Here is a 25,716-nt window from a genome sequence, read left to right as displayed (position 1 = left end):
GGAATGCCTGGTGTATGTATGAAAATGAAAACTATTGTTGTTGTGCAGGTTGTGTACGGATATGTTTGGAGACTTGCTGTGTTGTGCTACGAGTACGTCTGGGGCTCATGTTAGCTGTGAGGAGGGATGTAGGTGGAGGGGAAGGAGGAGTGGCTATTGTGAAGGTAGGGGCGGGGTTAGGCTTGTGATTCGTTGGTTTGTTAGGACGTGTGTTTACTATTTTGAGATAGTCATTCTTTATTGCAGGAATGGCTTTATCAAAGATGATGCTGATTTTCTCTGTAATGTCGTTAATGTTATGATTGGGGTTAGCGCATTGGTCCAGAGAAATATAGAAATCTTCGGTTATGTTAAGCAGGGGGCACTTAGAGTTTATGTTTAATATCGTCATGTCATTATTGATGTCTGTGAAACTATGCTCAGATTCTTCTACATGTTGGCCTATTGATGAAAAATGGTTGTGTTTTACTACATTTATGTGTTCACTGTAGCGGATGGTGATGTTTCTGCCTGTACTTCCAATATAACTTGTGTCACAGTTGTTACATTTGATAGGGTAGACACCTGATTGGTTGTATTTATTATTATTATTATTATTATTATTATTATTATTATTATTGACTGTTTCGGTGTTGTGTATAGTGTTGGTGCTGTTGTGTGTGGTTTTGAATGCTATTTTCAGGTTGTGCTTCTTAAAAATATTATAGTATATATATTGGTGTTGTTGAAGGTAAATAAGACAATCTTTTTTGGGTTTGGCCGTTTTAATTTAGTTTTAGGTTGGGATTTTATTTTGTGAATGATTTTGTTGACCATTTCTTTGCTGTATCCGTTATGTTTGGCTATATCGTGGATTAATTTTAATTCATTATTTTGATCTATTGTCATTGGGATATTAAAAGCTCTATATGAAAACCTACAACCTGTTTTCCAGTCATTGACCGGGTCAGGGATGTAATGAATGAAGCAGATATAGGCTCCCAAAGTGATTTATTAATGACTGATAGATGCTATGAAATGAGAATGGAGAGTGTTGCTGGAATGAAAGATGACAGGGAAAACCAGAGTACCCGGAGAAAAACCTGTCCCGCCTCCGCTTTGTCCAGCACAAATCTCACATGGAGTGACCGGGATTTGAACCACAGTATCCAGCGGTGAGAGGCCGACGCGCTGCCGTTTGAGCCACGGAGGCTTAAAAGCTCTATATATCATGCTATAATAGGCTGCTCTTTTGTGTGTGTTAGGATGAATGGAGTCTTTTTTATGGTATTTAAAGTGTGTGTAGGTTTCCTGTAGATCTTTTAAGATAAGTGGTTGTCGTGTCTGGTTATTGTCAAGTCCAAGTAATTTAAGGTACGGTTATTTTCGGTTTCTTTAGTGAATTTAATTTGGGGGTCTAAAGTGTTAAGTTTGTCTAGTATAGTATCTGCACCAGTGGATCTATTATCTATAATTACGAAGATATCGTCGACAAAAATTCATCGAAAATATATATTACCTATTTTATTGATTGATGTGTGTTCTAGGTGGTCTATATATTTTTCTGCTAATATTCCGGAAGCAGGAGATCCCATAGGTAGGCCTTGTTGCTGATATATGGTATCATGAAATCTGAAGTAGTTATTATTTATGGCGACTTTGAGTAGATTCATGAATTCTTCTATTTCTAAGGTGCTCAATTTGCTATGGTTTTTTAGGTTAGATTCTATTATTTTGATTGTTTGTTTGATAGGAATGTTAGGGTACATGTTTGTTATATCAAATGAAGCAAGGGTATGATGTTCAATCTTTAGTTCTTTGGTTCTGTTGCAACAATCTATTGAGTTTTGTATTGTTTTGTTTGCTAAAAAAAGGAATAATGCTTTTTCAAAATTTTTTGAACGAATTGTGATAATTCATAGGTTGGACTGGCTCTATAGTTTATAATCTGTCTCATGGGTACATTTTCTTTGTGTATTTTATGGTAGGCTTTTGCAGATGGTAATTGGGGGTTCATATTTATAGTTTAGCAGATTCTGTTTCGGTGAGAAGAAAGTGTGTTCTTGAGTAGATTTTTTAAAATTCCTTTGTATGTTACTGGTTGGATCTCGGCGTTTAATTGAAAAAGTGTTGTCTTGGAAACATTCTTTAGTCTTTGTTATGTATTCATTCTTATCCATAATGACCGTAGTGTTGCCTTTGTCGGCTTTTGTTATTAGTAGATTGTTCTGTTTTATTTTGTTTTTGAGTTTGTTTAAGTTTGATTTATTGGTGGTATTTATGTTTAGGTTATTATTGTGAATGTTATTGATGTATTGCGGGATCTTTCTACTGATTTCGTGTCTAACTTCGTCTCGTATATCGTATGGGATTTTCTGTAAAGCGAGTTCTGTTTCGGCAATGGCAGTTATAATATTCTGATAGGATGATGCATTACCCCAGTTGTGTTTGGGTCCCTTGATCAACATAGCCGTCTATACATCGTCAAATGCGGTTAGTGTGAGATTTTTTATGGGTGGGTGGAATTTATGTCGGGAATTTTTGTTAAGATGAGAAGGACCTTTAGTTTCGATTATTGTTAGTGGTTTCGGTTTGCTTTGTTGTTTCAGTGTTTCCAGTTTTTTGTTTAATGTATTTTGTTTCTTTATGGCTAAATCTTCAATTTTATCTTTAGAAATTTGTTGAAAGTAATTCCAATAGCTATGTGGGAGTTCATGGGATACTTTGAGATGTGTTGAATAAAGTTCATTATTGAGATGTTTTTTGCGATATAGGAATTTTATTTCTTCTTTTAACCAAATTTCATTAGTCCCGTTTGGTGTTTTGCGTGTCTGAGCAGTTCGTCTATGTTTGTTATTGTATTTCTGGAGAAATTTTTGGTGTTAAGTTGTTTGAAAGGCATTCCTTCAAAAAGGTAATGCTGCGTTCATTAGCTTGATTTTCAGGTTTTGGTATTTGAATGCGTTACGTTATGCCTGGTTGGCTTCCGTATTATTATTTACAACACATCAATATAAAGTATATCAGCCATAGAACATTCTCGATGATCACTTAATTGAAAAAGTGTTGTCTTGGAAACATTCTTTAGTCTTTGTTATGTATTCATTCTTATCCATAATGACCGTAGTGTTGCACAAGAACCAAAAGAAGATTGAAGAATGAATGCTACACAACATGAACTCAAATTTTAATAGAAGTTTTTAAAATATATACTATGTTTTAATGTGTTACAATTTTTCAAGTGTTTTATACTGTGGCCTATATGTTTTAATGTGTTTAATGTACTCATATCCATGTACACTCAATAGGTTTTAGTTTATTGTAACCATCACCACCACCTTTAATCACAGATATTTGAACATAACAATACTGCAATATATTTTACTTCCATTCTTCATTAGACATCCGGATGATCTAATGTAACATCTTTGTAATTTTGTCTAATGACTATAAATGTTATGTACTAGCTGATGATGGCCATGAAAGGCTGAAACCGGTACTAGTGTAATAATCCATTCACAATAAATAAGTATTGATCAGTGGAACACTTGTCTATACAGTGCACAAGTCAATGTTGACAGAAGTGTACAACTGAGGTTTTCGCTGCTGAAAATCAAAAACCATGTCTCAGGGCCCATCTGTCGACTCTGTTAACAGCTTGTTGTAGCTGTCTCTCAGCACACGCCATCCTTCTGGAGCTGTAATGTAGAGCTAAATAGTCTACATACAGCGATGGAACGACTGCTGGCCCAGCAGTGGCAACTATGCCACTGATGGCAATTGCGAACAGTGTGACACTCCGTATCGATCCCCAAAGTACTCCACTTTCTTGAACGTAATACTGAGAAAATGCATTCGCTACTGATCATCATCATCATCATCATTTCCCTTTATCCAGCTGTAGCCGGGTAGGGGCAAATATGGTTCCTCTCAACTTTCTTCGGTCTTTCCACCATTCCTCCTCCAACACTGTGTCCCAGTCCAGGTTTTTTTCTATAATGCTGCGTTGGATGGTATCCTTCCATCTCAATCGTGGTCGTCCACGGCCTCTCCTTCCTTGGATTTGCATTTCCATCACCTTTTTTGGCATTCTTTCGTCGCTCATTCGCTTTATGTGCCTGAACCATCTTAGTCGGCTCTTCTCTATTCTATCATTCATTTTTTCCACTCCAATTTCTTCCCGGATTTTCTCATTCCTTATTTTGTCTCTTCTACTCTTCTGTATCATACTCCTTAAGAACTTCAATTCGGCTACCTGTATTCGACTCTCATCCTTCTTTGTCATTGTCCAAGTTTCTGCTCCGTAAGTTGTTATGGGTACGTAATACATCTTGTACATAGTATCCTTTGCTCCACTGGCACATCTTTGTCCCTTAACATGTTTGTCACACTATGATAGAAACAATTTCCAGCTTGAATCCTTTTACTAATGTCAGCATCCAGTCTAGCATTCTCAATTAATTCACTCCCCAGGTATTTAAACGTTTCCACTACTTCCAGGGGCTTGTCTGAAAGTCTAATCTGACCTTTCCCTTCTTTCTACCCTCTAGTCATAATAAGAGTTTTACTCTTTTCTATACTTATTTTCAATCCACATTCTTCGATCTTCCCATTCACCACATTCAACTGTTCTTGAACCTTCCTGTCGTCTTCTCCCCAAATCACAATATCATCTGCAAATAACATCATGTTCATTTCTCTTCCTCCATATGCTGCTTTTGCTGTTCTCATGATGTCATCCATTACTATTGTAAACAGGATTGGTGATAGAACACTTCCCTGTCTCAGCCCACTAGTTATTTTGAACCAACTTGTCCTGCCAACTTGTGTTTGCACGCAACTACAACATTCCTTATACAATGCCATGATCATTTTTATTAATCCCTGTCCAATTCCTTTTTGCACCAGACTGTCCCAAACTTTCATCCTAGGGACACTGTCATATGCCTTTTCAATGTCAATGAATGTCATCACCATATCATTCCCGTACTCCCAATGCTTTTCCATTAGTTGTCTCATAATGAAAATGGGCTCTATTGTTGACCTTCCACTTCTGAAACCAAACTGATTTTCCTGTATCTTATTCTCAATCCTCAACCTTATATTCACTTTCCAGTATCCTTTCCATTATCTTAACAACATGGGATATTAGAGTAATTCCCCTGTAGTTCTTCAAAACTTTATCACCTTTGTTGAAAATTGGGATGATTATTCCTTTTTGCCAATCCTCAAGGACCTCCTTATTCTCCCAGACATTCCTGAGAACCCGGTATGTCCACTGCAGGCCTACAGCTCCAGCTGCCTTTATCATCTCCACTGAAATTTTATCTATTCCAGCAGTTTTTCCATTCAACTTTCTTACTGCCATTTCAATTTCATTCATTGTAATTTCTTTATCCATTTCTTCAACTAATTGCCTTTCCTGGTCGTCCATTGAATGACTGTCATCCGTTCTTCTGTTCAGCAAAGAGCCGGAGGGACATGAAGTTCTCAATAAACGTTGACAAAATTCCCCGAAATCCCCACTGGTGTAGTGTGGAGAGAATCTCATATTGCCAGGTATCATCGTAAGCTTTTTCCAGGTCAAAAAACATGGCGACTAGGTGTTCCTTCTGGAGAAAGGCTTCCTGAATGGTGCTCTCCAGTTTGACCAGATGATCAGTGGCAGACCGATGAGACCTTCCTTTTCCCTGGCCCACACAAGACGCCGGTTAACCATCCTTTCAAATAGCTTACAAAGGCCATTTGTAAGGCATATTGGTCTGTAACTATCCAGAAGTTTTGAATCTTTACCTGGCTTGGGAATTGGTATCACAATTCCCTCACGCCACTGAGATAGAAACACAGCCTCATTCCATATTCTGTTGAATAGGGTGAGGATATCCTTGTGTCAGATTGTGATGAATGCCTTAATGATTATAGTTACTACGCAGGGAAAATATTAGCAATATTTCAACACAATTTTTGTGTCAAAAATTTATGACCTACCAGTACACATTTATATGATCGGGGTCATAACTTAATTTTGATTAATTTCTTTGCCACAAGAAGTTAATTTTAACTGTAATCACACATTTTAACAAGTGAATGACAAATACACAGTTTTAAAAGTGACAACTTCACTTCGTGAGACTAAATAAGACAACATTCATTTAAAGGCTAAAATGCATAACGATAGTTTCTTTTTCAGTTAAATTATATAAATCACATAAAAAACACACACATGGTCTGAAAGGGATTTACCATCACAAGTCTACAAATTTGCCAAAAGATGGAATCAAAATGAAAATGAAAATATGGAATTCAAATTAAATTCACAGTAATTTATAAAAAGTTGTATCATACCTCACTGCACATTTTTCTGATCTTTTCTACCTCCTCCTCTGTTGCAGCTGCTAGATACTCTTCAGACTCCAGTTTGTTTTGAGTATCAAAAACAAAGCTTTCCAAAGCATTCAAGGCACTCTCACGACGGGTTTTCTCTCTGTCAAATTCATTCAAAGCCTGGATCCTGTCAACAGAAGTTGGTCAATGCTGAGAAAGGACATGCAAACAAAGTAAAAGGTACAAGAAGTTTGTATCCTATTTACTGGCAAATCAGACCACTCCTCCATGGCTTTGCAAGAAAAGGAAAAAGTAAAAATACAATAAAGCTTGCATATCCCCCCCCCCACCTTTCTGCACACCAACATACTGTAATTCAAAGAAAAACAAGGTTTCCACTTTGTAGCGGAGTATTTCATAGAGCTTCAAATAACAGTGCAGAATCTTAATGACCTGTGTTTTGTGCAACAGACAGCTGCTGAGATTAAAAATAAATAAATATGGAGTTCAATAACATGGAAAACAAAAGTGTAATTTTACCACAGCTTTCAAATTAAAAGCTGTATTTTTGCATAACAAGGTGTGAGGCCAATAGTCAAAGGATTTATTATTCAACCAAACATGATCAGACACTGATGCAACGAAAAAGAGAAAACTAGATAATAACATTATTGGCTTTACACCTCACCAACTACTTTTACGGTATTTACTGTAGTCCTGCAGAAGTTGTTACATGCCAGTAAATCTACCGACACGAGGTTTACTTATTTGAGCACCTTCAAATACCACTGGACTGAGCCAGGATCGAACCTGCCAAGTTGGGGTCAGAAGGCCAGCACCTCAACCATCTGAGCCACTCAGCCTAGTAAGAGAAACTGAAAGAGGCAAATAAAAGTGAGCTGCTGTTTTGTGGTACCATAAAGGTATATATCCAGAGACGAAAATTGAAGTGCTATAGTACAGTGGAACCTCGATTCTCTGTTTATGGAGGGACTATTAAAATAAAACGTACAACACGGGAAAACAGAAAATCTGAGATTGAATGAAAGCCATCAGCAATTTGGCCAAACATCACAAAAATGAAATATGTATAATTATAATCTTACAACACTCCTAAACCAAACCAACCTACAGCCCCAATGAGGCTTTGCCTGCCAAGTGACCGTTGCTCAGCTTGATGGCCTGGAAATTACGAGTTGACGCATAGTCAGTGTGACGAATTCTCTCGGTCGTTATTCCTGGTTGCTCTCTAGACTAGGGTCGCCTTCTCACTCGCCATCTCACCATTAGCTAAATCCTCAATTAAAAGTAATCACGCAGACTGAGTGGACCTGGAACCAGCCCTTATATCCAGGTAAAAATGCCTGACCTGGCCGGGAATCGAACCCGAGCCCTCCGGATGAGAAGCAAGAAAGTTAGACCGCGAAACCGGCATCGAACATTAATTACCGGTATGAGAATTCAAAATCTCGATACTTTATATTCAGTTTTACAGGGGAAAATTCGTCTGTTTCCCATGAAAACTACTTTCAGTTCAGCAACTTTGATTAGCCAAACTCTTAGAAAAATCTTAACGTTGCAAGTGATAAATATCAAAAATCAATTAGAATTTTACAAATCTAATAACATCAAGCCAAACGACAATCAATCACAAGTAGTTTTTAATTCTCTCTTCTAATAAAATAAAGCACATTAGATACAAAAGCGCCTAGCATGATGGCAAAATACTTTCTTTTCTTAATCTTCCATAGTAATTTGGTCTGGTTCATAATCAGTTTCTGGAAATCTTGTACTGCATAAATTAGGCCTACATAGACTTTTATAAGTTATGTTAAACTCAAGAACGGTTTTGAAAGTAAGTATCAATTGTCAGTTCTCAAATGCATTATATTCAATTCTGCCCGCCACTAATCCAATCAAATTGGAAAGAGAGAGAAAAAAAAAATCATCAAAACTTCAGAAATTAAGGTTATTCATGACCTTGGGCTCAGCTGGAAAGCGCACTCCCTGCACATGTCAGTACGAGTTTGAAATGATACAAACCATTTATTTTGTACATGTAACGTGTGCAAATAAAACAACTGCACTTTTAGAATTTTACCACGTAAACGTAAAATTCCCTGTCTTATATTAGGACCAAAACAGTAACAGGCAATCTCAAGACCTCCCGTGGCCTTTTGTATGTAAGGTGCAACATCTGCACTGGTCACGAAAAAAGAATTGGAATTTCTCCTCCTACAGATAGCCCTACAACTTATTCCTCCTCAGTTGAAGCTATAGGTGACAGCAAGGAAGTTCTTGACACACCTATATCCCCCGCTCCTCCACCTCCTCAGGTGCAAGAGCAAGGAAGAACGCATCATCAATATTACACCCGGCGCAAAACTGTGAAAGAATGACAGGAGTTACTATTCCAAAGGAAAGCAGGCTTAATAAGATTTGACAACTAGGAATTAGTTATATCTTCATCTACATTAATAATAAGAGCCGCACTGTGATATCAGGATTTCTTCATTTCGATAATTACTTATAAATTGTATAATTTTTAATTTATAAATTGATCTTTTTTCATGAATTATTAAGAAAAGAATATTTATTAGGACAATTTCTCTATGGAATATTGTACAAGTGTTTCCTTGACGACTGCTTTCTATTGTAGAAATAATTTATATATTTTCTCTTGAGTTATTTGTTTGTTTTAATCTTGTCAGTCTTATGTTAATTTTAAGGACACTTCCTCTAAAGCATTACTTTGTCAATTTTATACATTTTTCATCTAAACAGTGTTATGTGGCTGAAGATGTTGATAATATACGAAACATGTACCACTTTTGACCATTAAAAATTGCCTTAAGCAATCATTGTATCGACTAGGTGGAAAATAAATACTTAATTGTGAACATAATTGTATACGATTATATTAAAATACTAGGTTTGTGCAAGATTTGTGTTGAGAAGGAGCAGTTTTGATTCCTACCTGAAAGCCCAGTTACTGTACAGTGGCCTGTATCTCCTTACATTCATTGTGGCCACTCTCCGCTTTATAATTTCCGATATTCTATAAACAATACCACCTGAATTCAATGCTAAGATGGTCCCTTATGCAAGTTCACTGTCGATCGTTTTTCAAGTACAGTACTTGATCTAATTATCGCAAGATCCATAAATATACCATAGTTGCCCTTTCGTGAGATACGTGTACAGACAACTGGAAGAAACTGCGGTTAAAGAGGGAGAAGAAAAAGAAGGAGATATGGCCAGAGTTCTACTCTTCAGAGGCCATGATGAACAGAGCATGGACTGGCACAAACCATGAGCCGAGACATTTTGTAAATTCCATGGCTACCATCACAAAATCTGTAGGTCGAAGACATACCACGACCCGGACTCTATGTGCATATGTGAACTCTGTGGTAAACATTGTGACCGATATCGTGTACTGCCGTGTAAAAATCGTGTGAAATCAATCATAGACCTCTGTATTGATTAATGTAACCTAATATTGCACAACTTGTGCGCAATAAAGTTTATATATAATATTGTTGGACTGTTGTCTTGTTGTGTGAGACGTTTTTAATTTCAAAAATATTGTTCAACAGAAGAAGATAATCAATGACACTTAACTATTCAACATAGGTTCTTGAGAGAATTACAACATGAAAGCAATGTCTTTCTGTGTTAGGCACACTATCAACACAGAATATTGCTCAACAGAAGATGGTCTAATGACATTTCAACAGCCTCATAAGTTGTTCTCTAATAAATTGTTCAACATAATTGCTCAAGTAGAACGACGACAAATATAACTTAAAAAAATTAGAACTTATTCGCTATCCTTTGAATAAGACTATACCAAGTACACATGCCAAAGTCCTATATTACGAAAAATACCACAGTGTAGGAATGCATTTCATTATTTGTATGAATATAATAATTTGTACTGTTCTATACTCACTTTCATAATTTTGTAACAATACTTTTAAACTGCCAACGGCCGTAGCCGTGTTGAAACACCGGATCCCGTGAGATCTCTGAAGTTAACATTGGGCGTGGTCAGAAGTTGGATGGGTCGCCACACGCTGTTGGTGGGGGGGTAAGGGAATGGAGGAGCGGAAAGGAGCTGGCCACCCTACCGTACGTAAACTCCGGCTCAGGCACACCTCTGCGGAGGTTCGGACCTGCCTTCGGGCAGAATACACCCTTACCTTACCTTTTAAACTTTCATTCATATTCAACATTGACCATGGCTCCAGGCCATCAATATTGTTAATTTTCACTTGTACCTAAATCAACTTACTCACATAATGACATAATGACTTTAAGTGAATTTTTTTAATGCATCCAATTTTGTAGTAGTTTTTAGATCAAATTTAACCAGGTACCTGATATGGATTGAGGTAATGATACGGCTGATGATGCCCCATAAGAAAGGGCAAAACATGTACCAATTCTTATTTTAATGAGGATTTAACACTAACTTTAACATATTGAGTTGTATTGAATAGGTGGAAGAAAAATAAATTCCTTACATTTATCATAAAAATGCCTTGATGTCGGGAAAAAATCTTATCTAGTGTTTCCACGTCCCTGTCTCCCTGTTGGATAGTTTTCATTTGAATATTCACTAGTAAGTTTTCTCGCTTAACAGGTTCATTTTTGTTGTCCCCTGCAGAAACGTCTTAACGAGGTTTTACTGTAATATGGCAATGGATTCACTACGGAGATGCCATCTTAGAAGATCTTCAGTCTTTATGTGGGAAGTGTAGGATAAAAACAAACATACCTTATCCATATCATATTCTACGACTATCCTCAATGAAAAGATCATGGGAAGGCATGAAGACTTCTTATGCATTTTAAACCTACAGCCTTATCAGTTTCTCATTTATGATCGAAGACTACAACAGCAGAGAGGAAAAAAACAAAAAACAACTTGTTAGTTCAATAAACTTACTTTTTGAAAGCTTCTTGCAGCTGTGCCTCACTCATTGCAGGTACACCCTGTGGCTCCTCAGCTGCAACTATTGGCTCCTTTAATACTACAACTTTGGGCTTCTTCTCTGTACTGGCTCCCTTAGTGACATTTTTGGCATCTTCCTTCTCACTCTTCTTCTCATCTTCCATTTTCCCTTCAGTCTTCTTTTCTTTCTTCTCAGCTTCTGCCTTTTCCTCTCCTGTCTTTTCTTCTGTAGTTTCTTTCACTTCTTCTTCATGACTTGCCTTCTCTTGCTTCTCTTCCTTGAGGTCGTCTTTCTTCTCTTCACCTCCTAAACAAATAAATAAATCATTACTAAAGATTTATAATGGATTTGAGAAGTTTTATATCAAGGGTGCAAGTAACAAAATAAATAAGAAGTCATCTTTGGCTCTGAAACACTAATCAGACAGAACTGTCAAGATTTTGCTACAAGAATCTCAATTCTGATTACGATTTCCTCACCCAGTTTCCTTCATCATTAATGTGGTCTTATCCCCTAATAAACGCATACAGAATTATAAAAATCTAATATTGATATGGACTGTAGAATGGAACATTATAGTTGCCAATCAATTAAAGGGTTACTGCATACAGCCAGAAGGATGCCTCAAGTTCAATGGCCAGCGAGATAAATATGGTTTGCATTTGTAAGAAATTAATTGAATTAGTATGGAACTATCCAATTACAAACGTTTTAGACCTAAAATTATATTTAAGGATTATTTTTATATATTTTTTTGTTCATTTCTATATCCAATAAACCTAAAATGAAAAGATTGTATAGAATTACCATATTTACTTGCCTAATTTCCCCTTCAAGATTTTTGGGACATTTTCTGAATCTTGTTATTCTGGCATTTTTCACGTGCTGTGTAATTTCCATTAACATATTTGGTAAAAATCTGGACACATCTAGCATTAAACAAGTCTGTTTCCTGGATTCCAAGTATCTAAATAACTCTGTAAATGGAAAATCCAAGGCCATTTATCCATCCCTTCCAATTACGTGCTAGTCTGGTCTGGCTCCGAGTAGGACCAGAAATAAGGAAACAAACAACTGTATCCAGTCTCTTACAGAAGGGAGATGAGAGGACTGTAAGGTGACTTGCAAAAAACGGCAATATTTAAACTTAGTTGTTTATTTTGTAGAAAATTTAATCAAGTGTGCGGGAAGAGTGTTTGGTTTTGAAGTAAGATTAATTTGCTACTGGGGGGTTCAGAAAGAAGAATTAAAGAAAGCTAAATCTACGTATCGATAGCTTCATGGTCCAAAGTGCAGAAAATTTCCCAAGATCGAGATAGAAGGGCTGAACTATGTAGTGTAACTGAGAAATGGGCACTGCTGTATCATTTGAAATGATTCAGATGAAGCGAAGGATGTAGCGAAAAACCATGACATTACAAGTGCATAATTCAAGGCGAGCAAGGCTGTTTCATGCTGATACATAGATTTAGCCTGTGAAGACGAATCACGATTACACAAAGTAATCAGATTTCAAAAGTTTGCCACCAAACAAGAAAATTATTTTCTTCTTCAAATTGGAAACATGGGCCAAACTACTGCTTATTTCGAAATGCCGAGAAATACGACAATGCATACGAAGGGTGGGTGCAATAAGGTTACTCGCCAGTTTGCTTCACGCAGCCAACGCTAGTGAACACCTCACACTAGTCCCAAGGATTTCTAACTCCAATTGTGCCATAATCTGCTCCATCCATCTCTGGTTTGCTGGAACTCTCCCTACTTTCAAGATTATAGTTACTCTTTAACGAGTCCACCATTGGTGTCCTGCGTTGTATACGATTAATTTTACTGCTAGCGTGTAAATACGGACTAGTTCAACTTGTATTTCCTTCTGGCATTGTGTTTGGCTCTCCTACAGAATTCCTAACTACTGGAGTTCACGTCATATCAACCTTAGTTTCGTCGCCATGCGCCTTTTAACTGGTTGTTTGACTCGTACTATTCAATAAACTTTCTTTCAACTTTTGTTTTTGCTCAATTTAAAGAACTTCATCGTCAATAATTAATCCACGCTTCACGCATTGACATATATTTTAAGGTCCACTATATTTTTTTACTTTAACAACCTCATGATTGTTTTAACTTTTTACATTCTCTACTCCAATACCGTTATCATAATGAGATTCATAACATGTAATAAGTCAAGATTGCCCAGAGTAAAACTGAGAACATCTTATTTTTTACGGGCTCTTCTAAATGTCCTCTAACTGTGGATTTTTAATGGAGTAAAGCTCCAGGGTGCCGATGCCACACAACTTTCAGCCTGTCTTTAATTACATTAGTTGACATCTGTTCTTATTCCTACACTGGAACGACAATACCAGCTGGAAGAGTGCACTTCACTAGATTCTTTCTTTTGAAAACGACAATGGGTGGTTACTATCTACAGTCTTCCTTAACTACAAATGTGACTGTACACCATAATTACTCCGTACCTCCCCGAGTGCTAGCGCTCTGGCCGCGTTCCAAGGCAGTGCTCCGAGCGCTTTGGTGGAAGGTAGTTTTGGTAGTGGTGGGAGGAGCTTGGCTGGCTGAGCGATCAGCCGATCCATAAGTCACTAGTCTAGTCCAATGCGCTTTGTTGACAGAGTATAACTAAATCAGTTTCGCAGCTGTCATAAAAATGAAATGAAATGGCGTATGGCTTTTAGCGCCGGGAGTGTCCGAGGACAAGTTCGGCTTGCCAGATGCAGGTCTTTCGATTCGACTCCCGTAGGTGACCTGCATGTCGGGATAAGGATGAAATGATGATGAGGACGACACACACAGCCAGTCTCCCTGCCAGCGAAATCAATCAATTATGGTTAAAATTCCCGACCCTGCCGGGAATCGAACTCGGGACCCCTGTGACCGAAGGTCAGCACGCTAACCATTTAGCCATGGAACCGGGGGAAGCTGTAATGACTGAACATAATAAAGCAGAATGGGAAATTTCATTTTTCTGTACAGCTTATAAAGGGCATGTTTAGTGTGCCACCGAGATTTAGTGTGTTTATTTTAAACACAATTTGGAATGGCACTACAGTGCCAACTACAGGGATGATTATGGTGATTTAACAGACTCCAGTCGCTAATTGATGCTGGAAGAATTGAAAGAAAATTTCAAGCAGCACTATTCTATAAGTATTAATTTTTTAATTTTAAAATTATTGTTTACAAACGGGAATGAAGAAATGTTTGAATTATCTGAAGAACACTAAAATTGTGACTTGCTGTGTTTTTTTTTTTTTTTTTTTTTTTTTTTTTTTTTATACAGGAGATTGAGGAGAGTGAGGTTGGTAGACCTATTTTACGAGCAGTGGGACAACACATACATGACACAAAACATGCTTTCACTACAATAAACCAGGATATTGAAATTCTCAGCACTCTAAATAAAGGCCCTCTCCTAGACATCACCGAAAACTGTTTTATACACCTTGACCAGTTTTTCAATCCAAATCTTAATCTGAATGATATTTCTGAGAAACCCAATCCCCTTTTCGATTTTCTCATCTCCTTTTTAAATAACCTGAAGTCAACAAATAAGGAATCAATCTTTCACAATTTACACAATACCCTCTCATGCCACTTCCCCCTTCCGCAACACCCCCCTTGATCCTCCTCAGTTCTCCCCCTTCTCACCCAAGGGGCTCTGAACTTCGGAGCGTGGGTTGGCGACCACGGGGCCCTTAGCCGAGTCCTGGCATTGCTTCCACTTACTTGTGCCAGGCTCCTCACTTTCATCTATCCTGTCCGACCTCCCTTGGTCAACTCTTGTTCCTTTCCGACCCCTTCGCTTTTAGGTTTCCGAGGGCTAGGGAGTTTTTCACTTTCACGCCCTTCGTGGCCCTTGTCTTCTTTTGGCTGATATCTTCATTTTTTCGAAGTATCGGATCCCTTCCATTTTTCTTTCCTTCCCACCCTCCATCCCCCAGAGGTTCTGAACTTCGGAACGTGGGTTGGCGACCACGGGGGTCCTTAGCTGAGTCCTGGCATTGCTTCCACTTACTTGTGCCAGGCTCCTCACTTTCATCTATCCTGTCCGACCTCCCTTGGTCAACTCTTGTTCCTTTCCGACCCCGACGCTTTTAGGTTTCCGAAGGGCTAGGGAGTCTTTCATTTTCACGCCCTTCGTTGGCCCTTGTCTTCTTTTGGCTGATATCTTCATTTTTCGAAGTATCGGATCCCTTCCATTTTTTCTTTCCTTCCCACCCTCCATCCCCCAGGGGCTCTGAACTTCGGAACGTAGGTTGACGACCACGGGGGCCCTTAGCTGAGTCCTGGCATTGCTTCCACTTACTTGTGCCAGGCTCCTCACTTTCATCTATCCTGTCCGACCTCCCTTGGTCAACTCTTGTTCCTTTCCGACCCCGACGCTATTAGTTTTCCGAGGGCTAGGGAGTCTTTCATTTTCACGCCCTTCGTGGCCCTTGTCTTCCTTTGGCTGATATCTTCATTTTTCGAAGTATCGGATCCCTTCCATTTTTTCTTTCCTTCCCATCCTCCATCCCCCAGGGGCTCTGAACTTCAGAGCGTGGGTTGGCGACCACGGGGCCCTTAGCTGAGTCCTGGCATTGCTTCCACTTACTTGTGCCAGGCTCCTCACTTTCATCTATCCTGTCCGACCTCCCTTGGTCAATTCTTGTTCTTTTCCGACCCCGATGCTATTAGGTTTGCGAGGGCTAGGGAGTCTTTCATTTTCACGCCCTTCGTGGCCCTTGTCTTCCTTTAACCGATATCTTCATTTTTCGAAGTGTCGGTTCTTTTTCTTTTTTCTTCGAATTAGTATTATATTAAGGATTGTTGCCCAATTGTATTTCCTCTAATAACAATAACCACCACCACCACCACCACCACCACCACCACCACCACCACCATCACCACCCTCTAATTAACGTCCCCCCCTTTCTCTATTTATCATTTCTTTATCAATTACTACGGCAAGTTGTTTCGAGTTGAACCTCGTATTTCTTTCATTATTTCTTCCTATTTTTTTAAATATATTTTTTATTTGGCTTTATTCTTTTTTAACGTTTTAAATTATTTTATAAAACCTATATATCCACTTTGAAATTTGACGAAATTAAATCCTACACTGTTTTCCTAGGACTTCATTCACGTCACCTTTTGCTCTTCGGCCGGAGAAACAAATGCCTACAAGACCTGCCTAGCAACGACTTTACATAAGCGAATATTTGACCTGCTTATGAACTTCAGCTATATTTGTTTTCGGCGCAAGATAGTGATGTTCTGTTTACTCTCTTGACTGTGATTATTGTGTTTTGAACATTTACTGAATTGCTACGTTATGATACAATGTTAATTTTTTGCCTGTATTCAATGTGCTAGTTGTTTTAAGATCTTCGCAAATTGGCTGATGATGACACTTAAAATGTGTTGAAACCGGTCCCATTAAACAGGTTGTAACTACTTTTTACCATCTTATTACGGAGTATTGAAAGGTGGATCCTAACCTATAATATTGTACATCTTACAACCTATAAATGTTCGCTGCGAATTTCCAAAGCTGAGGAGCCCTTCACGGAAGGGAATTTAATCAAGGAGTGCCTAATGAACGCGGCGGCATGTATTTGTCCTGTGGAGCTAGTTGAGAAATTTGACAAAAACTCTCTTTCTCCTCAAACTGTGGCTCGCAGAATAGACAATATGGCCGTTGACATGAAACAGCAATTAATGGACAAGGTAGCAAATTTTATATCGTTTTCCATCACCCTTGACTAATCAACCGACAATGCAGACACAGCACAGCTCAGCTCGTTATTTTCATTCGAGGGGTGGATGACGATCTTCGGGTCACAAAGGATTAAAATTATAAAATCCTTTTATTAACAACTACCTACTCTATACAATACATTACTCATTGAATTATAAAATTATCATGAGGTGTCTTAAATAATGGAACATGTTTCGTTCGACATAGCGAACATTATCAGCAGTTAATTTACAAAGATTAGGTCAGGGCCCTGAGCTGAAATGATAAAAAATGTTAAAAGAGTGACAATGCCGTAATAAAAAGTAAAATGATAACATTAGACTTGAACTTATAACAATATGTACAGATTAACAGCAAGTATTTGTAGTGGAATACATTGAACGATGGTAGTCTGTAAAGTTAAAACAATCATGAGGTTGTTAAAGTAAAAAAAATAGATATAGTGGACCTTAAAATATATGTCAATGCGTGAAGCGTGGATTAATTATTGACGAAGTTCTTTAAATTGAGCAAAAACAAAAGTTGAAAGAGAGTTTATTGAATAGTACGAGTCAAACTGAACCAGTTAAAAGGCGCATGGCGACGAAACTAAGGTTGATATGACGTGAACTCCAGTAGTTAGGAATTCTGTAGGAGAGCCAAACACAATGCCAGAAGGAAATACAAGTTTAACTAGTCCGTATTTACACGCTAGCAGTAAAATTAATCGTATACAACGCAGGACACCAATGGTGGACTCGTTAAAGAGTAACTATAATCTTGAAAGTAGGGAGAGTTCCAGCAAACCAGAGATGGATGGAGCAGATTATGGCACAATTGGAGTTAGAAATCCTTGGGACTAGTGTGAGGTGTTCACTAGCGTTGGCTGCGTGAAGCAAACTGGCGAGTAACCTTATTGCTGCTTCTAGTGTTGTATGTATGTATACGTAGAGGCGGGGAGTGAGTCGTGTGAGGAGGAGGGGTGACCGATTCCTTGGGCGGGGCGGGTATTCGTGGAGGGGGTGTCGCATGAGAGGGCAGTAGAGTAGTAGTTGTTGTATTATTAACAGTTGTATAATTAAAGATTCTCGTAAAGTTATTGTTATTTATATTGAAAAGAGAGAGTAGTTCTGGAATTTTCTCGATTATTGGACTTTTAATTTCTGAAGTATCATTTAAATTTTGATTTCCGTTAAAATGCTGGTCTAGGAATATGTAAATGTTCTCGAACTCTGTCATAAGTTTACTTTTATTGACGTATTTCAAGATTTGAAGGTCTTTTTCAATTGTAGTAAAAGTGTGGCCAGTCTCTTCCATATGGGTGCTCATGGCGGAATACTTTTTATGTTTCGAAGCGTTGTAGTGTTCAAGGTATCTGGTCAAAAAGCTACGTCCAGTCTGTCCGATATAGGAGAATCCACAATGGGTGCATTTAAGCCTATAGATACCAGAGTTCGAGAATTTATTGTGATTAATGTTAACTATATTTGAATTGAAGAATATATTACGGTTCGTATATCAGGTTCTATAAGCGATATTAATGTCGTATTTCTTTAGAGGGTTAGTAACTTGAAATAGGCCTGGATTCGTGTAGGTGAAGGGAGCATATTTCGTTTTTTTAGGCTTGTCCGGAATCAATTTCGTTGCGGTTTTTCATTTTATCTTGTTAATGATTTTATTAATCATTAAGGGATTATAGCCGTTAATTCTGGCCAAATCCTTAATATAGTTTAGTTCTTTTTTGCGATTTTCAGTTGTCAGCGGGATTTTTAATGCTCTATAGACAAGACTAAAAAATGCAGCCTGTTTATGAGATTGCGGATGTAAGGAATCGTTTCTTATAGTGATGGGGGCACAAGAAGACTTTTTAAATATTTGAAAATTGAACTTATTATTCTCTCTTGAAACGTTTAAATCCAAAAAGTTTAGAGAACCATTGATCTCGTCTTCCTTAGTGAATTTGACATTGTCAAGCTCATTAAGGGATGTTAGCACACTATCGTTTTTCTGTGTATCTATAATGGCAAAAGTGTCATCAACATACCTTAACCATAACTGAAGACCATTAATATTATTGATTATTTTGTTATTTTCCAAATCATCCATAAAGATATTAGCTAGAATGCCCGAGATCGGGTCACCCATTGCTAAGCCCTTTTGATGATACATTCTATTATTGAAGGTGAAATAGTTATTATTAAGTACAAATTCTAACAGACTGATGAAATTATCTATTTCGCATTTGCTAAGGTTACTGTGTTTTAAAAGGTTTGATTTAATAATCTTGGCAGTTTTGCTTACCGGAATATTGGAATACATATTGGTAATATCATAGGATACCATTATATGATTATGCTCAAGATTGAATTTTGATAATTTTTCACAAAATTCAACGGAATTTCTTATATAGGCTGTATTATTGAATTTAAAGTATTTACTGAGAAAATTATGCAAAAATTTTGAAACTTTGTAAGAAGGGCTGTTCATGCAGTTGATAATAGGGCGTATAGGTACGTCTTTTTTATGGATTTTTGGCAAAGCTTTTGCAGTTGGAAGTTTCGGATTCATTATTATAAGTTTCTGATATTCATGTTTTTGTAATAAGAACGGTAGATTCTTCAATAGGTTCTTCAAACTTCGTTGGATTTTGGGGGTGGGATCTTTATTAATAATAGTAAAACTGCTATTAGCGAAGAAATCTTCGGTTTTTTGTAATTTCCACATTGTATTGTCACTCTTAACATTTTTTATCATTTCAGCTCAGGGCCCTGACCTAATCTTTGTAAATTAACGGGTGATGATGTTCGCTATGTCAAACGAAACATGTTCCATTATTTAAGACACCTCATGATTATTTTATAATTCAATGAGTAATGTATTGTATTGAGTAGGTGGTTGTTAATAAAAAGATTTTATAATTTTAATATATTGTCCTCAATACGGTTCTATTATGAGATTAATTACATGTAACTCACCAAGGATTTCCTAGACTAGATAGCTCTTAAAGATACCACTACCGGTTTTGAAATTCTCCAAGCTGACGAGGGTATTTTTGAGTCAATGGGATTAAAATGGTAGCTCCTGCTTTACGTGGGCTACGCTCGGGGGTTCCTCAGCAATGTAAAAGTAAAAATGGCTGAGAACGGTAGTACCCTAATGGCGGCGAATCATTGTTGATACAGCAGGAGGCAATCTGCACAAAAGTCGCCAAGCTTAGAGACGTAATGGGAACAGTTGTGCGAATGGTAAATTTTCTTTGCACCCATGGACTCGCGCACCGTCAATTCAAAGAGTTCTTGGATGACATCGAAGCTGAGTATCCGGATATCCTGTACCATGCAGTAAGATGGCTGAGCAAGGCGAAGGTGCTTCATCGTGCTTTTTTCTTGTGGAACGCAATAGATACCTTTTGTGTCATGAAAGGGCGGCCCAAAGTTCTTTTGCGTGATCCTAAGTGGGTGGCAGACTTGGCATTTTTAAGCGACCTTACTGCCCACAATGGGCTTCAGAGCACAAAGCACAATATCTGCAATTTGGTGGAAAGAATTCAAGCGTTCAAAAGAAAATTGATTTTGTGGGAAAACCAGATGTGTGCAAGGAACACAGGACATTTTCTATAGCTTAAAACAGTGAAAGAAGGTGTTGACTTGGATGAGCACTTGCAGGTAATTCGTCAATTACAAGAAGAGTTTGAAAAGAGATTTTTCAGAACTATCAGAACTCCAAGCGGTGTTAGATGCATTTGTTTGACCATTTTCTCTTACAAGGAAACATCGGCAATGGTTAAAACGTCGATCGCGATGAAACTTGGAAAACACATTAAGGTACATGTAAAAATGATGTCGGCATCAATTTTGAGTGCCAATATTCATTAGGGCGTTAACTACGGGGCCTAAAAGTTGTGACATTTCAAATTCCGCGCGATCAGCGATGAATACCTGCTGGCCAATGCTAAGCCTGCACACTGCGTGCTTGGAGACAGGCCTCTGCACCTCCTCCCCTCCATGCTCCAATTGGTTCACCACGGCATGTTTCCCTTCCCCCTCGCCAGCCCGTTTTCTTAGCTGTCGAAGAGAACTGGTGCTATACCTTGTGTAATCTATCAGCCTTCCTCATATCTCTCCTTTGTAATTTCCACATTGTATTACCAGTCAGTTTAAGTTTTCTGAAATGTTTATGAAAACGTTTGCACCTGGTGAGTTCGCGTGCGGTTAGAGGCACACGACTGTGAGATTGCATCCGGGAGATTGTGGGTTCGAATCCCACTGTCGGCAGCCCTGAAGATGGTTTTGCGTGGTTTCCCATTTTCACACCTTAATTAAGGCCACGGCCGCTTCCTTCCGACTCCTAGGCCATTCCTATCCCATCGCCGCCATAAAACCTATCTGTGTCGGTGCGACGTAAAGCAATTAGAAAAAAAAACATGGCGCCTGTTGTTAATTGTGTTTTGTTTCGGTTTTCTTTTCACTATTTTTTAATGTTTCGATTAGACCAAAGATTGTTTTTGTTTACTATCAGTTACAGGCGGGGAGTTTGCCCGATGTAATGTAGGCCTATACGGAATAATTTATTGTGTTGCCTTGTAATTGTTTGTTGTTGTACCAGTTTGTACAATAGCCATTTAACTTATTGTGTATATAACTGCCATTATACTCAGAAGACTGTTGTGTGATACTTTAATATCGGTACTTGTTGAATACAAACACCTTCGTCAGCTATAACGCAAAAGTACCCGGTACAGTAAGACTACAGGCCTGCCTGTGATTACTGTATACTACTGCATATATAAATGCACATCTTTTTTATTTTTCAAGGGTTTTCTTACTACGTCAAACTTTACTACATTCCATGTCATACCCATATCAAAGTTGCCTATGCATTAAATGTATTTATATTCGACAACCATTGCTGCAATTGAAATGCGTTGTGCCTGTCACTGCAAAACATTAGTTTCAAACTCGGAGTTTATAATTGTTGTTGTTGTCGTCCGCGATGTCGTTTCGTTATGACACAACTGATAGCGTACACAAAATGGGTGGGGGGAGGGGACATAAAATAAAGATCTGGACCTATAACCAGGTTTTGATATCCCGAGGTACCGAATCTCATTACATTCAATGAGATCCTCTACCCGGGCACGTAATTTCTTTATATAAAAAGGTATTTAACGTTGTTTAAAGGCGGGAGATTTATTTAGTGGTGGACGATTTAATTTAACTAATTCCATATGTATGTCAAATCTAAAGGACACTACTGACAGCTTTAAGGCGTTTTAGAAGTAAATAATAATTTAAGCGTAGGTAGGACAGAGTTCCCCATCCCACGTTTGACCACGCCCGGTGGTACTTAACTCGGAGTTGTGACAACTCACCGGAATTAGCAGGAATGAAAATGTGACATTTGAATAAAATACGGGTATATTAGTGTAGGTTATTTATTATCATTATGTGTGAAAAGGAACGTTATTTACAGGATTTCAATAATTACAGTACGAAAAGAAGCAAAGTATAGAGCCGGTCCCGTTGAACAGCTAAGTAGCCGGCAAGCGCGGGGAAAAGGGAAACGTGCGGTGGCGAACCAATTGGAGCGTGGAGGGGAGGGGTTGCAGAGGCGTGTCTCCAAGCACACAGTGTGCAGGCTTAGCATTGGCCAGCAGGTATTCATTGCTGATCGCGCGGAATTTGAAATGTCGCAACTTTTAGGCCCCGTAGTTAACGCCCTAATGAATGTTGGCACCCAAAATTGAAGCCGACATCGTTTTTACGTGTACCTCAATGTGTTTTCCAAGTTTCTTTGCGATCGGCGACTTGACCGTTATCGTTGTTCCCTTGTTAGAGCAGACAGTGCTCCACAATTAAGAGTTGATTGAACTGCAGTGCAATGTTTGTCTTAAAGACTACTTTCTAATGTCACAAAGTTTAGAAGAATTTTAAACCGCGGCTTTCCGCAAGAAGAATACCCCCTTTTGCATCAACGTGCATGTAAAGTTCCGTCAATGTTCGGCTCAACGTACATTTGTGAGCGTTTCTTTTCGGTTCTTAAGCTTACCAAAAGTAACATCGTGCAACGATGAGCGATAGAAACTTTCGCAATTGTTTAAGAATAGGTGTGTCCAGAAATATTGTACCCAATTTGGAGAAGATCATTTGCTCCAAAACTAAATGCTTGTAAAAGCGACTGAGCAAAAGTCACTCAAGGTCTGTACTATCTGTTCATATTTGTAAAATTTTGTTGAATTTTCCTCTCAGATATGTCCAAATTTCAGATTTCAATAAATCACATTATATTTTTACTTAACACTTCATTTCGTTTCCTGCTTATTCCGTAATTGGAGTACCTTTCGATTTATATATGCGGTATATTTGTGATGGCAAAACAGCCCTATCAACGTGATGTGAACAAACCCACAAAAGTCGTCGGCCGCACGACTGTACGCATCTAGTTAGCGCGGTCCGAACATCGCCCGTCTGTCTCAGGTCTCCTTGCTGCCACAGTGTAGTGGTGGTAGGGGAAGGAGCGCTAGTCTGGCTGCCCAGTGCTCCCCGAGCGCGAGCGCGCTCTCGGAGCGCAATGACTGGATGGCCCTGGTCTAGGGTAAACTCCAGAATTTTTTAAATATGTTTTGCTTAATTTCTTTCCTTTGAAATTTTAAATAGCAATTGCCTGGGGGGCTGGGGAATCCCAATGTCATAGTGGGAGGGGATCTCCCTAAGAGGTCTTGTGGAGCCACTGGTTTGGTGCCTCTAATTTAGTTATTAGTTAAAGAAAAACAGAAAACCCACCTTTCGCCCTCTGTTTATTTTAAAACGCTCTTCTGGATAGCCGGACGATGGATTTTCCTTATGTCTTCCTTTTTCTGCTGCGGACTGATCTCTGTTACAGTGGCTGCGATACCCTGATCCAGCTTCAAATATGGTGCCTGTTTGGAGACTGCAATGTAGCTATTGGCCACTTATATCCGATGCTGGAGTGGGCAGGTGTTCCTAATGACAGCAGTCGGCAGTACTACGCCATGCTCCTCTGCTTCTTATAAGTCGGTTCACTGTTCGGGTGGGGTGTGCTGAGGCTGCAGGATGACCAAGGTTGGACTGAATGTAGATGGAGGTTGTTGGCGATCGGCCGTAGTCAGCGCCTACATAATACAGCAATACCGGTGGTCAACTTTGGATTCTTCGAGTTGTATGGACGTTCCTGGCGAGAACAAGGTCAAGAGTCTGATTCGTTGTGTTGTCAAAGTCTTAAAACCTCCATTTAATTTTATGTATTCAAAATTGTAAATGTCGAGCGGAGCTCGAAGTTGAGAGATGGAGGATGCCTCCTGTGGTGGGATGTTAACAATGAAGAAGTTTCAATCTAGGAAGATTTGACCAATGTTGGACAGCCATGTGCAGAAATTAGTAAAGCCCACAGAAATCCTTCTCATGCCATGTTATTTAATTTTGGCCTTTCATCATTTTAAAATTTTATGTAAAACTGCTGTTTGCAAAAACAAAAGGGAACATTTAAAGACTGAAGAGCTTGAGCAAAAATTATGTTTTGAGAATTTAATGAATTAGAAAATTTTAATTAGAAAAAGGTTTTTTCTAGGACTCTTGACAAAGACATTAATGAAGAATATATTGAAAGTTATTTTTTAACAATTATTTTAACTGATGGGTAAGAAGAAGAATAAAAATAAGATGATTTACCGAACTAAATTGTATTATTTTATATTCTGTATATCAAGAATTGTGTTTTTTAATTTGGTAATGTAATATGGTGAAATTGTGTGCAGTACTAAGCTTTTGTGGCAGCTTGTATTGGCACATGGACATTTCTAATAACTAAATTTTTGTATGTTTCGCAATCAAACTCTCTAGAACGTATCCATATATGGTAGGGTATTTTAATTGGTTGGAATAACGACGTTTTTAATTTGTGAGTATAGAAATCAGGGAAATTCCATGTTTTCATTGGTTACCTTGTAAGAGCATGATTTCCAGTTTTGGCCCCCCTCGGGTGTACGAGGCATTTGTCCTTTGAATACTGATCTCCTTAGCGGGCGGACGGGCTCTGCGTCTGTCCCACCTTGGGGCACTTGCCTCTATAGGTAAGTGCTATTTCTATTGTGTTTATTTAATTTAATTAATTCTGGTGTTTTGGCCTTTTATCATTTAACATAATCTTTCGGTGGTAATGTAATTAGTTTTCGCGTAACGGAGTTTTCCTCTAGACTTACACATCACCAAGTTTAAGTTTTTGAATGACTGTGCCTCGATGGACAGTTATAGGAGCATTTGTGTTTTTGGACCAACTCTTATTTGTTCTAAATTTGTAACGTACGTAAATTTAACTTTCTTTTAGTTCGCCTCATGTAATTCTCAGACAATTTCTGCATATAAGTTTGCATAACCCACTATCTGAAGTGCTGTAGTATTCTATTTGTCCGTTAGTATGTATTTCTTTTCAGGGTTAAGTTTTATTTTTTCTTACTTTTCACATTATTTGCTTGATATTGTACTTTAGGTTTTTAATACATCTGAGCTTAAGGGTGGTTGCAGCGTGTTTCCCTTTCCCCACAACGAGATCCGATCACATGGGCTCATTAGAGTTCCTTCAACATTCCACATCCTTCCGTAGTTGTCGTTTGTTAGACCTGTAAGTTTAAAGTTGTCGCAATGCGAACATGGCCTAAATTGAATTTAATTTAATATATTTCTATTTTAGACATGATAC

The 25,716-nt window shown here is 38.3% G+C and overlaps 1 protein-coding gene across 2 annotated transcripts in view; it reads right to left on the bottom strand.

Moving 5' to 3' along the window:
• Grp170 (Grp170 co-chaperone) overlaps positions 1-25,716 on the bottom strand; it is a 189,840-nt gene that overhangs the window by 68,119 nt on the left and 96,005 nt on the right. For both annotated transcript variants that reach the window (XM_067155379.2, XM_067155378.2), the window contains exons 11-12: positions 11,258-11,570; positions 6,325-6,490 (exon numbers count right to left, since the gene is read on the bottom strand). In XM_067155379.2, the coding sequence (XP_067011480.2) occupies positions 6,325-6,490; positions 11,258-11,570 (479 nt within the window). The remainder of the gene's footprint in view (positions 1-6,324; positions 6,491-11,257; positions 11,571-25,716) is intronic.

The sequence above is a fragment of the Anabrus simplex genome, chromosome 11 (genome assembly GCF_040414725.1).
Source record: "Anabrus simplex isolate iqAnaSimp1 chromosome 11, ASM4041472v1, whole genome shotgun sequence".
In the NCBI taxonomy this organism is placed as follows: domain Eukaryota; kingdom Metazoa; phylum Arthropoda; class Insecta; order Orthoptera; family Tettigoniidae; genus Anabrus; species Anabrus simplex.
The sequence above is the reverse complement of the archived record's forward strand: the minus strand, read 5'-3'. Positions and strand labels throughout refer to the sequence as shown.